At 34.8% G+C, this 15,743-nt stretch overlaps 1 protein-coding gene across 1 annotated transcript in view; it reads left to right on the forward strand.

The window, feature by feature from the left end:
* Nucleotides 1–15,743, forward strand: part of LOC122747345 (proto-oncogene tyrosine-protein kinase ROS-like) — a 168,986-nt gene that overhangs the window by 95,103 nt on the left and 58,140 nt on the right. The window contains exon 9 of the mRNA XM_043993426.1: nt 9,045–9,136. Coding sequence (XP_043849361.1) covers nt 9,045–9,136 — 92 coding nt within the window. The remainder of the gene's footprint in view (nt 1–9,044; nt 9,137–15,743) is intronic.

Consider the following 15,743-nt stretch of genomic DNA (forward strand, 5'->3'; position numbering starts at 1 on the left):
TAAAATGTCTTGAAATTATGAGATGAATAACATCAAATAATCACTATTAATTTTACATATACTGTTTTATTATCTACAAAAAGCTTTATATACATTATCTCATTTGGTTCTTACAAAAACAATAAATAGGTAATATTATGATATCCCATTTTACAGATGAAGAAGAGAAGATGAAAGAGATTTAGGGATTTGTTCAGGATCATATAGCTTATGAGTATCTGAGGTAGAATGTAAACTCTGTTTTTTTCTGTCCATAAGTCTCTATCTATAACACCAAACTGTCTCCCTACAAAAGAATTGTTGAATAATATTCACTGTTACAGCATCATAGAATTATAGATGGTACAGACCTTCAGGTTACTCTAGTTCAAACCCTTATTTCTACATTTCAGACCTTAGAAGGTTAAAGTACTTGGCTACCATAACACATGTAACATGTGGCAGAGCCAGGATCAAACCCAGTTCCTATGACTAACTTCAGGACTCTTTCTATTGTGCTTAAACTTTAATGATAATAATTTTCCTGAAGATTTACCAACTACTTCCTAAATTATTCTAACCATGACATATTTGTGTCACGGTATCTGTGTGACTGATCTTTCCTTCAAATTTTGTATCAACATCAACTAAAAGCAGTATTTTATGAAGCTGATGTATTTCCCAGTCCCAGAATAAGAGAGAAAATAGAAAGGATCAACTAGGCCTGAACTCAACCTCAAATAATTTCCTGTTTTTGATTTCTTATTTGTAGATGAATGGATCAAAATCTTAAATTAATGCACTGTATTTCTTAGGACTGAATAAGTCGATGAGCTTAATTAGCCTAAGGGTATTTTTGAAAATTCTGTTAAAAGAGAAGAAATTCCTTTGATATTGTTTATATACTGTCACTCTTTACTATATATAGGATAAAAACAATATAATTATTTGATAATATTAGTTTTAAAAGAAATTGGAGACTTTTTTAAATTTGGGGGATATTCATACAGTTTTCATATTTGCTTTATTTATTGTTTTATATGATATTAGTGAAAAGAGCCCCAGGCTTGAAGTTAAAAGACTGTAGTTCAAATCAGCTCAACTTCCACTCAACACTGACTAGCTATATGGCCCCAGGCTAATCACTTAGCCTTTCTGCCCTTCAAATTCCACTTATTTCACCAACTTACCAGGAAGGAAGCTGTTAATAAATCTTAAATTGTTCTATAAATGTAAATGTATTAATTTAGTCAATTTTCAAAATAAAACATTTGATTCTATGTAACACAAAATTTTTAAGCAAATAGGTTATGAATATTTTAATATATATTAAAAATAAAGAACAAGGTAGAGGAAAAGCAGTTAAGGGATAAATAATGCACATGCATGTGTGCATTTCTACACACATGTATGTTTGTGTATATATGTATATGTGTGTGTACATCTAACTCTGTTATCTATCTATCGTATGCAAGAAAATCAGGGAACCTGAGGATGAGGAGAGAAATGTGGTAGAAATTATTTAGGTCAAGGTAAAGAGAGAAATATTAGGATTCTTGTTAGGAGTATACTACAGACTACATGAACAGAAGGAGTGATAAACAAAGGGAACAACATAAACCCTGGAGTCAAGTGACCAAGAAGAAGGTGAAAGATGAGCAAAGTTTGATTAGGGAGCATCTAATTGCCTTGACTGAGTTTGTCACAGAGTTTGGATGAGCTATTACAGAAATTACTGAAAGAATTGGCAGGTTTGGTTGTTGAGTCTTTTAGAGATATTTGAGAATGAAATAATATTGGAAAATGGGAGAGATTACATAGGCCTGGAGAAGGCCAAATACTAAGACCATTTTTAAAGGAAAGAGTTGAGTATACTATTGTTATTATTTATTTTTAAAATTAGAGTTCTGGGGGGTGGAGCTAAGATAGTGGAAGAAAGGCAGCGACTTGCTTGAGCTCTCCCCAAGGCCCCTTTCAAATAATGTTATAAAACAATTCATAGAGCAGCAGAACTCACAAAAGGAAAGAGTGAAATAATTTTCCAGCCAAAGACAACTTAGAAGGTTGGCAGGAAAGGACTGTTGTACTGGGCTGAGAGTGGAGAGCATTCCAGCACAGGCCATACCAGCATGGTAGATCCAACCCTAGCAAACCAGGAGCAGGTCTCTGGAGCATCTGAATCAGCAGCAGCAACAACTTCTTCTGGAACTCTTAGCCCACAGGTGGTAAAGGGGGGTTGATATCTGGCCAGAGGGAAATTACAAGGGTCTCTTTGCTAGCACTGAGGCTCTGTTGTTTTGCACAAACTCTGATCCAGGTCACAGTCTTGGGAGGTGTTCTCATGTGGGAAAGAAGAACAAACACACCAGAGCATATAGCCACAGTGGAACTGGACTCCATTCATAGTCCCAGGGCAGAAAAGCAGGCATGTGAGTTGCTTGCAGACAAGAGCACGGGCCAGAAGAGTGGTAAATATACTTCTCCTTAAATCATAGCACCTTGGAAGAACTAAAAACTTACAAATTCCTAGAAGTATCTTTTAAAATAGCTGCACAAGCCCCTGAAGCTTGGCACAGTGCACTCTCCACTCTGGAAACAGTGACCCATTTTAACAAAGAGTTAAAAGTCAAGAAATGGGCTGAGAAAGTGAGCAAACAGAAAAAAGTTCAAAATATACCCGCAGAAGAAGATAACAAAGTCAAAGCTCCTACATCCAAAGCTTCCAAGAAAAATATGAATTGGTCTCAGGCCATAGAAAGGCTCAAAAAGACTTTGAAAATAATGTAAGAGAGGTAGAAGAAAAATGAAAAGAGAAATGAGAATGATGCAAGAAAATCATGAAAAAAAGTCAACAGCTTGGCAAAGGAGACACAAAAAAAAAAAAGAAAAAAAAAAACCTTAAAAAACAGACTAGACCAAATGGTAAGAGATGTACAAAAAGCCCATGAGGAAAAGAATGCCTTAAAAGCTGAATTGGCCAAATAGAAAAGGAAATACAAAAGCTCTCTGAAGAAAATCACTCCTTAAAAATATTAGGATTGAGCAAATGGAAGCTGATGACTTTATGAGAAATCAAGAAAGAATAAAGTAAAACCAAAAGAATGAAACAAAAGTAGTAGGCAATGTGAAATATCTCATTGGAAAAACAACTGAGCTGGAAAATAGATCCAGGAGAAATAATTTGAAAATTATTGGATTACCTGAAATCCAAGATCAAAAGAAGAGCCTAGACATTATCTTCCAAGAAACTGTTAGGGAAAATTGCCCAGATATTCTAAAACCAGAAGATAAAATAGAAATTAAAAGAATCCACCTATCACCTCCTGAAAGAGATCCTAAAAAGAAAACTCCCAGGAATATTGTGTCCAAATTCCACAGCTCTCATGTAAAGGAGAAAATACTAGAAGTAGCCAGAAAGAAACAATTCAAGTATTGTGGAGCCACAGTCAGGATAACATAAGATTTAGTAGTTTCTACAATAAAGGATTGGAGGGCTTGGAATATGATATTTCAGAGAGCAAAGGAATTGGAATTGCAACCAAGAATAACCTACCCAGGAAAACTGAGTATAATCCTTCAGGGGGGAAATGGGAATTCAATGAAAGAAAGGACTTTCAGTCATTCTTGATGAAAAGACCTGAGCTGAATAGAAAATTTGACTTTCAAATACAAGATTCAAGAGAAACAAAAAAAGATAAAACAGGAAAGGGAAATTATAAGGGACTTAATAAGATTAAACTGTTTACTTTCCTATATGGGAAGATGATATTTATAACTCATAAGAATTTTCTCATTATTAGGGCAGCTGTGGGTGGAGTATATTTAGACAGAGGGCACAGGTGTGAGTTGAATATGAAGGGATGATATCTTTGAAAAAATAAAATTAAGGGGTGAGAAAGTAATGCACTGGGAATGGGAGAGGTAGAATGGGGTAAAGTCTCTCATGTAAAAGAAGCAAGACAAAACTTCTCCAGTGGAGGAGAAGATGAGGTAGGTGCTGGGGGAGTAAGTGAGCCTTACTCTCATCAGAATTGGCTCAAAGAGACAATAGCATACACACTCAATTGGGTATAGTAACCTATCTTACCCTTCAGAAAAGTAGGAGGGAGGGGGATAAGGGGGGAGTGTGATAGAAAGAAGGGCAGATTGGGGGAGGGAGCAGTCAGAAGCAAAGCACTTTTGAAAATATAGAAAATAGAGTAAATATCATGGGGAGGGAATAGCATGGAAGGAAATATAGTTAGCAATAGTAACTTAGAAAAACATTTGAAGCAAGTTTATCTGACAGGCCTCATTTCTCAAACGCATAGAGAACTGAGTCATTTATTAAAATTAGAGCAATTTCCCAATTGATAGATGATCAAAAGATATGGTTTTCAAATGAAATAATCAAAGCTACAAAGAGCCATATTTAAAAAGTGCTCTAACTCACAATTAATTGGAGAGATGCAGATCAAAAAAATTCTGGCCTCATACCTATTAGATTATATAATAGGACAGCAGAGGAAAATGACAAATATTGTAGGGGATATCAGGGGAAAAAAGGTGGAGTTGTAAACTGACTCAATCCTTCTGTAGAGCAATTTGGAACTATGGCTAAAGGGATGTAAAACTATGCATAGTCTTTGACCTAGTAATACCACTACTAGTTCAATCTCCAAAAAGAGATAAAAAATAAAATGTTAAAGGACCTATATGTACAAAAATATTTATGGCAGCTCTTTTCTGGTGCAAAGCATTTGAAATTGAGGGGATGCCTATCAATTGGGAAATGGCTGAACAAATTGTGGAATGTGATTATGATTGAACACACCATTGTGCTATAAGAAATGATGAGCAGGATGCTCTAAGAAAAACCTGGAAAGACTTACATGACCTGATGCAAAGTGAAATGTACAATACACAAAGTAAGACCAATATTGTAAGATGATTAGCTGTGAATGGTTTTGCTATTCTCACCAATACAATGATATAAATTTGAGTTCTGAATTCTCTCCCACCCATTAAGAAGGCAAGAAATATGATATCGATCATAAATATAAAGGCATGTAAACATATTTCCATATTAGCCATGTTGCTGGCCTCCTATCTTTGCAAAATTCTAAGACAAGATAGTAAAGCCTGATTTGTGAGCATTTTAAAGTGGAAGCACTGAAACCTACCTATTAGCAAGGCTCCTCAATAACAGGTCATGCCAAACTAACTTCATTTTCTTTTCTTGACATGGTAAATAAGAGGAATGATAAAGATATAGTATACTTCAATCTCAACGAAGCATTTGTTTGTCAAACTCTCAGGCTGTGGGTCTAGATAGGATGGAAATATATACGCCATATGATAGTACACTTTGGTGGATTTAGCACTGTTTAAATGATGATTCCCAAAGCAAGGTCACAAATGTTTTGATGATACTTGATTGTAAGATTTTTAGTGGTGCATCTAATGGATCCACTCCCATTGACTCTATGCCTTTCAAAATGTTTACCAGTGACTTAGATGAGGGCAGAGATGATATATTTGTCAAATCTGCAGATGCCATGAAGTTTGAAGTTTGGATAAATCTGTATCTAATCCAAAAAAGATCTTAACAGGCTAAAAATATTCAGCTGATTTTAAGAATATAAAATTAAATAAGGACAGAATTAAAATGCTACTTTTACTGGGCCTAAAAATAAAATAACTTCATAATGAAAAAATGGGTGGGCTAAGGAGGAGACATGGATAGAGAATATTTCCTGTGAAAACTACTTTGGTTTTTTAGTTGCTTGAAAGATTAAAAGAAGTTAACAGTGTCACATGGAAGGGAAAACCAAAGAAGACCAAACCATAATGCTAACCTAAGCTAAACTAAGAAAACAAGGGAATCGATAGTTTGCTATACTATGCCCATTTCAGACCACATTGGATGTAATAAATTCTTGGCAGCATATTTTAGCAAAGCCTTAGACAATCTGGGTGTGTCTAAAACAGGGATTCTTGGCATTTTTGTGTGTCATGGACCCATTTGGCATCCTGCTGAAGCCTACAGAGGTCTCCTCAGAATGATTTTAAATGCACAAAAGAAAATACATAGGATTAGGCAAAGGAAACATATTGAAATGCAGCTATGAAAATAAGTATATTTTTAAAAGTTAGTATATCAGGTTTAAAAATCCTTTTCTAGAAGGAAACAAGCAGAATGATGAGATTAGAATTGATGCCATGTAAGGATTAGCTAAAGATAATGGGGATGTTTTCCTTGATAAATAGAAAATTTAGAAAGGACTTGATGACTGTCTTCAAGTACTTGGAGTGCTATTATGTAAACTTGTAGCATTATTCATCTTGTACGCAGAAAGGAGAAGCAGGAACAATAGGTGAAAGGTCCCAAGAAGTAGATTAAGCCTTTATTCAAGGAAAGACTTCCAAATTTTTACAATTGTCAAAGAGTAGAATGGGCTCTATCATTTGGAACTAAATTCACCTTCATTGGAGGTTTTCAAACAAAGGCTAGATGCCTATGTGCTGAAAATAGATCATTATTCAAATACTGGTGAACTAGATATCTTCTGAGGTCTATTGTAGCTGTTACAGTCTGTTATTCTTTGCCATTTTCTCTGTATTTACATTCCTTTGAATTTCCTTTGGACAACATTCACAGGGTCAAGTCAAGTCATCAAGAATTTATTATTCCTTGAAGCCCTTTCTTCATAAACAGCATGAGTACGTATTTGTATCATGAAAGTGCCCAGACTATTTAATTGATTCAAGCCTGAGGCAATACCATCCATTTTTATGGGTAAGGAATAAGAACACTAGATGTTCAAAATCTAAAATGCTACGTCCCTAGGACAGCAAGTTGGCTATTACCAACTCACTCTAGTACCTGAAGTAAGAGGTTCTTTGATTGAATGAGATATGCAATGTGCTAAGTCATCACTTAAGAAAATTTACTGAGATCCCTCAAACCATGTCTATGCAGAAACACTGATCACATTAAAAAAAAAATTCTTGTTTTTGACACCTACCTTAATGACAACAAAAGAAATAAAACATTTTGTTAGGAGAACAAATCAACACTCTAAAAACTCGACATTCAGTGGTCTTACTATTCTCGGTTAGAAAGTTTGGGGGGTACAGAAGAGTAGATGTCTAATGATTAATATAATTTTTATTTAGCCCTCAGGTCATTTAAAAATATTTCACTGAAAGAGGGCTTATAATTCTTGTAAATCAATTCTAGATTCTAGTCTGAGTGGAATCATAAGAATCAATAATGTGTAATAGATACCTGCCTTGGTATCTAGAAGATCTGGATATGAATCCTGCATGAGAAATTTACTAGCTATGATCCTGGGCAAGGCTCTTAATCTCTCTGGCCCTCATTTTCACTAGGTATTTCAAAGGTATTGAAGGTATTGGTCCAAACTTTATTTCTATCAGATTGTTTGCCAACACTCCCAAGAGTTTTTGTTAAATAGTGAGTCTTTACCCCAGTAGTTGGGGTCCTTGGGTTTACTAAACACCACACTATTATTTTTGTTTGGTTTTAAATCTTTCATAAATAATCTCAGGATTGATCAATTTTTTAAGACCAGAGTCAAATAATGATTATTTTTATTTGCAATGGATTGGTCTGATACTAATAAGGTACCTTATTTCCCACTTTTTTTCAATGTGAGGAGGTTGTATTTGATGGCCTCTGAGCTCCCTCCCCACTCATAACCTTATGATATCCTGTGGAATCTTGTACTAGGGAAATATTTTTAAAAGCAAACTTGAGCCCTGGAGTCAGGAGTACCTGAGTTCAAATCCGGCCTCAGACACTTAACACTTACTAGCTGTGTGACCCCGGGCAAGTCACTTAACCCCAACTGCCTCACTAAAAAAAAAAAAAAGCAAACTTGATGTGGATACCTTAAGGTAATTAAAACCTTTTCAGTAGGAATAATTAATTCTGTTTGTATAATTATGTCTGTATGTGTGCTCATTTATTTAGGAAAAAAAAGTATTGTTAGAATCTTGGATCTAGAATTTTCTACTTGTGTTACCTTGGCCAAATTCTTTTACTTCCATGGACCTAAATCCTGTGGTTGTATTATCCTATAGTGGACTTCTTATGTTCATGACACTGGGAATATACAAAGAAGCATAAAACAAAGATTGTCATGTCCTTTTTATGTTGATAGGGAGACACAAGACATGCATTTGAGAATCTGAGGAACAAAAAACAATATAAAATAGTGACAAATGGCCATTTATGTTCAGAAGGAAAAGGTCATTGTGAGCTGGTGTTCTGGTCTGGACTTGCCTCTGCCAATCCCTTGGTAGTTTAGATTCAATATTGGAACAAAATGAAAGATTTATATACAATTCAACAGTTAAAAGGAGATTTACTTAGCTATAACAGAAGAATATTAAAAAATGATAAGCATTGATGATATCTTGAATTGATTTAACTAGGCAAAATCCCCTTGCCAGAATTGCTTATTGTGGTTTTGCCAAGCATCAACAATAGTGCCTGGAACTCTTCTTGGCTGCTTTAAATTCAGTTGACCAGGAAATTATTTCAACACCATGAGCCACTAGTCCCCTGAGCCAGTCTTAAGGATTGTCTCAATACTTTTTAAGGAAAACAATAATTAGCCTAATTTACACAGGATGAGGAGTTAGGGTTTTACTCTTAACAGAGTTGGAGGAGGTCACAGAGTCTTCGTGGGGATGGACAGACTGAACTTGGGCTTAGCATTCTATAGAATTAGGATAGGTGGAAAGAAGGAAGAGGTCATGTCAAGTGAGAGGAACTGTGTAGTTGAGGACAAGGAACAAACTGAATTCTATTTATTTATCAACATTTATTAAATCTCTACAATGACTAAGGCACTGTACTCGGATTCAAAGCATTTCTTATGAAATGGTCCCTGACTTTAAGGAGCTTTATCCTACTTTGTTACTTCTAAAGAATCCTAAGGTTTCTACATAGACATAAGTTGCAAGAAGACTTTGTTCTCCCCTCTGTACAATGCTTTTAAGTATTGTTTCCATAGTCAAACATGCTTTAAATAACTTTTTTCTTTCTGCTCTAGGACCCTCTCCTTGGCATTGGTGACTTAATTGCCATTTGTATTGACGTAGCAAGAGGATGTGCCTACTTAGAGAAAATGCACTTTGTTCACAGGTAAAAAAGTTACTTATATTCAGCCTTTTCCTGGAAGCAGTATTTTGAATTGCATTGTTTCTTTAGAAAATATTTTATCTTTTAAGAGAATCCCTAGTACAATTATAATTATTTCCCTCCCTCTGGAAATGGGTATCTAAATGACATTTATAATACACACAAGATTTAAATGACATTTATAACCCCCACCCCCCAAAAGACAGATATTCTTGTTCACAAGCTAAAACCTGGTCAAACTAATGAAATAAGGATCAAATTTCTCATTCATTTTTTTCTTTTGTTTTGGAATGAAGCAGGTTGTAAATTTAGTTTCATAGTGATGAGCTGGGTTTTTCCTTGAGAGAAAAGACAGCATGGAGTAGAATGGGTTTTACTGAGTTGACAGATGTTTACAATATGCACAACTGGATATATATATATATACATACATATATATATATATATATATATATATATATATACATTTAGGACTTCTATGGAAGTGCATTTGGAGCAGAGGAAGGAAAGAAAATGAAAAATAGCAGATTATTTCTTATTAAATTCAACCAGAAAGGACATGAATTATGTGACTTCAGGGTGCATTTGTCACTAGATGAATGGAAATTTATTCACAAAACTCCCCCAGGAAGAGAGAGGAGCATACACTATTTACATTTTTCATTTTAAATATTATAAATTTATAAAAGTTGATAAGTTATATACTTAAACATACCAGCAGGCAGATTTTAATAAGAAATGATCTTTTGGTCCTTTTTTGTGTTTTGGTTATGTGCATGAAGATTTAAGGGATACACATACACACACACACACATTCATACTCTAGGTATATACATATATATACATACATAAGTATATAATACATTTTAGTTAAAATTACCTTAATAGAGGAAAAGAAGACTATATTAAATAGAATATAACTGGAGAAAATCTCCTCTCCCCCCCACCCTAATTATTGCAGCCATTGGGCAGACTAGCATGGAGAGGAAACATACTTCAATAGAGTACTGAATTTGTAATCAGAAAGACCTGACTTCAAATCCTAACTATTTTTACTAGTTTCATAAGCCTGGGCAAATCATTTAAATACTACGGGCCTTAGTTTCCTAAACTGTATAATGATTGAGCAGCATTCAGTATTCTCTGGGGTCCTTTCCGGCACTAAATCTTTGATCCTATTATTCCATTATGATAGTTCCCCAAATATGCAAATAGTGTATCAGGGACACTGACATATAGGATTTAGAAGCTCTCACTGTGATCTACAACTCAAAATTTCCATTCTTTCTTGACTAAGGAAGGATTAAAATCTTTCATTTCAAAATTGGTTGAAAAGAATTTTAAAGCAAAGAAAGTTCTAGTATGATTGTTTATCCTCCAGAGTCCTTAGAAAATTTGATTTCTAGTCATAATGATTGGTGTAATTTTGTTAGAGCATAGTCCTAATGAGACCAAGTCCAATCAGTTTTGTTCTATATCATAATCAGAGCTGTCTTGTAAACCCTAGCCCACCATCTCAGAAATGCATGCCATTGATCACAAGAGGAATCAAATAAGTGATTGTGAATGAATCTTTATAAATCCATCAACAAGACAAGGAAAACAATCTAAAGCACATGTCTCACTGACGGTGGATTGTTCATTTTTGAAACTTTGAAGGATGCTATATTATTGCCACTCCTGAGATTTCATGGGAAATGTTATCCTAAGCACTCACAGATGCTTTCTTAATTGAACTTCTTGCTCTAAGTCACCCACTATGCTCTCTGTAGCTTTCCCAAACTGAGTAATCATATCACCCTATTCAGGTTTCACTGGCCCCTTCCAGGATATTTGGAAACAATCCCTAGCGATGTTTTTCAGTAGGGAAGAGTGTAGACATATCGCTCCAGATGCTGATGTTTGTTGATGACTATTCATCTTAACAAATGATTTAATAGGTTTTGTTCTTTTCATCATGACATTGTTCCAGAAAGAGTCCTGCAGTGAAACTCACATTTTAAAAATATGCGTGGGATGAAGAACCTGAGTCTGTGGGGTTTTGTCCAAATCACAAAGCTCTTTGACATTATTCATGTGGAAAATATGTATGTAAAAAAAAGCAAACAAATAAAACTAAACCATGCCTTTTGGTAACCAGCGCAGTATATTGTATGACAGTTGTGCTATAACTGATGCATCATGTGGCAATTGTTTTTCCCAAACAGCTAAATATTTTCCATACACTGTTTCTTTTCCAAGTGAAAAATGCAGACAGTTTCTAGGAAGCTTTTGAAAGAATACATTTGACCTCCAGATCAAACCATTTTTATTAATATTCAGTAACACGTACATCCAAAGAGCAGTCGTCAGCATATTTTCTCCATTCCCTCGCCTTACTTGAAGTGTAAAAGAAATTGCCTACACATTTGAAGGAGGATATAACCTTATAAAAAATTAAAAGCATTCATTAACCCATCAATAACTCTCTTCAAATGCATTGGCCTATAAATTTGCCACCCTCCTTATCACATGTTTCCTGAGACTAGTCTGTTTGTTTAACCACGTACAGTGCCTAGATAATGAGCATTCTCATAAAACTCACCACCTTGTCTTTGCCACAAAGTTTAATCAATAACTAAATTCCTTTAGCCCTTAAGTGTGACTCATCCTGGATCCCTGCCCCCAAAAGCTTCTGGTTCCCACATCTGGGCCCATTTAACCTTCACCTGAAAATTTGGCCCAACCCTAGATTCTGGGAACAATCCAGCACCTAAGGAGGGAAAATATAAAGACTGATAGTTCTGTAGCTCAGGCAACTCCATATTAAATGAGGATGCTCCATGGAAGGGTGTTAGTGGTGTCATGTTCACTGCTACTCCCCATATAACCAGCCCTATAGTCTAAGAGGAGCTATGGAACTTAGGAGTGGCTATAGAATACAATTATGCCAAAGTGGAGATACCCCGAAAACTCACCTCAAAGTAGGTTCCTTTGCTAGTTATAAATACTTTGGCTTCTATCTGATCTGCTGAAGGATTATTTGAAGAATTCTGTCTCTGATGGAGGAAGTGAAAAGGAACTTATGGTGACATTGACTCTATTATGGAACTCCATCCCTGTAACATGCATTGGCTTAGCCCTTCTTATTCTGTACTGTGAGTGTGAAGAACCATCCTGGACACTGATACAGAGACATCAAGCTTCATGGAATAAATAAATTTCTCACCAGTATTTATTAAGCACCTAGTATGTGCCAGGCACATTGCGAGATTCTGGGAATTCAAGTACTAAGTACAAAGAATGAAATGGTCTCTACTTGGAATCAGTTTATATTCTAATTAGGGACACAACAGACACACACACATATGTTATATATAACAAATAAAGTAAATAAATACATATGTGTATTTTTCACATATAGTTAAACATAAAGTAGTTTGGGAGGGAAGGCACTGGCAGTTGGTGACATCAGTAAAGGTTTCATGTAAAAGATGGTGCTTGAGATCCATCTTACAGGGGAAAAGGACTCCATGAGCCAGAGATGAAGAAGAAATTCATGAATTCTACGTATGGGGGATGGCTAGTGCAAAGGCATTGATGTGAGTAAAGGAGAGAAAGAAAGCCAATTTGATTAGATCACAGAGTGTATATGTATGTAGGTGGGGAGCAAATTGATATCCAATGAAGGCAGAAAGAGTAATGGGGTTGTAATCAATTTTTTAAAACCATGGAAGAATTCTTACTACCTGACATGCTGCCTTGATACCAATAGTCTATGTCCTCCTCTGCCTCTTAGATGCCACCAGATTTTCAGAATCCCTGTCTCTGTATGTCAGGACCACCTCCCTTCCCCATACTCTGTATAATTAAACTTTCCTGATGGGGATAACTACCTATTTAGACCCCTGCCTACTAAATGCTATCAAGCTCTCAGAGATGTTCCACCACGTAGTCCAGACTTTCTCTTATTACCCATAGTCTGGGTCTTAGAATGCCAGCCCCACTCAAATAAGTCTGTCTAGTTCTGAAGTACTGCCAAACCAAGACTTAGATAAGTCAGCTAATTTCCTTTTCTCAAGGATTGGGTGGTATAAACATAAGATATCTAGAAATGAATCCCTAACAAGAAGTTTTATCTAGCTATCAAAATTTTCATTTTGAATGTATAGACACAAGAAGAAAACATTAAGACCCAACAAATAATAACATTAATATAATTCATTAAAGATTACAAAATACTTTCAAAAACCCATTAAAGTAGGTAATGAAATTACCATTGTTGCTATTTTTTTAAATGAGGAGGCTAAGACCAAGAGAAATTGAATGACATCCATTGCCACACATCTGGGAACTATTGGAGTCATGATTTTTCACTCAGATATCCTGATTTGGAGCCCAGACTCTTTGTACTAATGCCACTTTCTGTGGCATTGTTTCTTAATGATGGATTCTAATAAAATATATTCTATTATAGTTTACTGATAGGAAAATTTTAGCCAAAATGTTTAATTCATGACTAAATAAGTTTGGAACTTTTGCCAGTCTTCCTGGGCTTTAGCCCACTTCTTTTCATGCATGTGTGATGAGGATAATTCCATTTGGATAGGTGATTTCTTCAGCCTCTAATCCCATTCTTTTCCCTTCCAGTTTTTGTCAATAAATAGATAGGAGACAAAGATTTAGATCATTTGTGCATCTCAAAAGCCAGGCCAGCTTAGTTCTATGGCTCCTCACTATAGTCTAACCTCATGTTTGGTTGCTCTTGGCTCCATTTGTGATATGTATGTGAGGGGATGGAGCAAGCGGGGGTGGGGGGGAGGGTTTAGGATGCATTGAGCTGGGCTTTTTACTATCTACTTTTAGTAAAATTTTACTCAGGGATTCAGTAAATCCAAATTCTTTCAATAGAAAGACTTGCCTCTCTGTCTCAGTGGTACAGTCATATTAACAGTCACCAGATTCTGTGAACTTTCAAGTTTGTTAAGAGTAATTTTAGATTATTTTCTTTCCCTGAAACCCCATTTTGATTAGGTGCCAAATTGTATCAATTATCTACTCAGTGTCTCTTCTACTCATCTTTTAAATTTTTAAACATTTTAATTGCTAGAAACTTGACAAACATCCACAAACATATCCACATATAAAGAAACATAGAAAATTAGGATTGCATATGAAACTGAATATATTATGTAATCCTTTTCTGTTCAGGTATATAACAAATAACAAATGGTTCTGCTTCTAATCTCCCTACTGTGATTTTTTTTTTCAATGTTTGCTGTTCTTTACTTTCCTTTATTTTTTGTTGCTTTTTTTTTTGACATCACTATCTCTCATCCCCCAACCACCAAATTCTCCCTCACGCAAAATAATAAAAGCCCTCCCTTGTGCTAGGTGAACATAATCAAGCAAAGCAAATCTACATATTGGCTATATCTGAAAACATATATCCCATTCTGCAAATCTGATCTGTAATATCTCTGTCAAGATTTGTCATGGTCAGTCAGTACTATCCTTGTACCAGTCAGAGCTCTTCAATCCTTCAGAGATGTCTTCTTTTACTATGTTGTAGTCATTTTATAAATTCCTCTTCTGATTTTTTCATATTGCTCTATATCAGTGTATATAAATCCTGTAAAATTTTTGTAACCAACCCCTTCACCATTTCTTATTTTACAATAATATTTAATTATATTCCATAATTTGTTCAGGCAGTTGCCTATTGATGGACACTCAAATGTTTCTAGTTATTTGCTACAATGCAGTCTCATGAGTGTGTGTGTGTGTGTGTGTGTGTGTGTGTTAAAATGGATCCTTTCTTTATTTTATATCTTTGATATATTTATGTCTAGTAATGGCATTGCTAGGTTAAAGGGTTTCCTCTTTGGTCATGTTATCTTTTCAAGTTCTTTTTCTTATTACTATAGGTAGTATTTCAAAATAATTTCAAATTATAGGGGTGATAATAGAAATCTTTGCTTTATCCTTGATTATATAAGAAAGGCCTCCAGTATTTTGCTGTCACAAATAATACCAGCTCTTGCTTTCAGAGTGATACTATACACCATATTAAGAATAACATACATGCATATACCATTTATTCCTAATCTTTTAAAAATTTCTAACAAATTGAAGATTGTATTTTTCAGTTATTTCTGCATCTGTTTATATATTCATATTTTCCTATTTTTGCTATTTATATAGTTTATTATGTTAATAATAAACTATATTCAACCAAACCTACTTTCCTAGTACAAATTCAACCTGCATAGTATATATTTTCTTTGATATGCAGCTGTACCCTCTTTGTTGGCATTTTATGTAATATTTTTATATCAATATTCAATAGGGATATTGCTATATAGTTGTTTCCTAGTATTAATTTGGTAGAATTCCTTCTTTTTCCACTTTTCAAACAATTTATCTAATATTAGAATTAATTGTTATTCAAAATTTATTTTTAAATCCATTGGTTTTGGAGTCTCCCCTCACTCCTTGGGAAGTTCCTTTATGCCTTATTCTTCAGGAATACTTAGAAATCTTCTACTCAATTAAAAATCTATTTTTTCCTTCTGTAGAAATGTATTCAGTTTTACAGAGTAAGGTATTCTTCATTGTAAACTTTTGTATT

The sequence above is a fragment of the Dromiciops gliroides genome, chromosome 3, assembly GCF_019393635.1.
Source record: "Dromiciops gliroides isolate mDroGli1 chromosome 3, mDroGli1.pri, whole genome shotgun sequence".
Taxonomy (NCBI): Eukaryota; Metazoa; Chordata; class Mammalia; order Microbiotheria; family Microbiotheriidae; genus Dromiciops; species Dromiciops gliroides.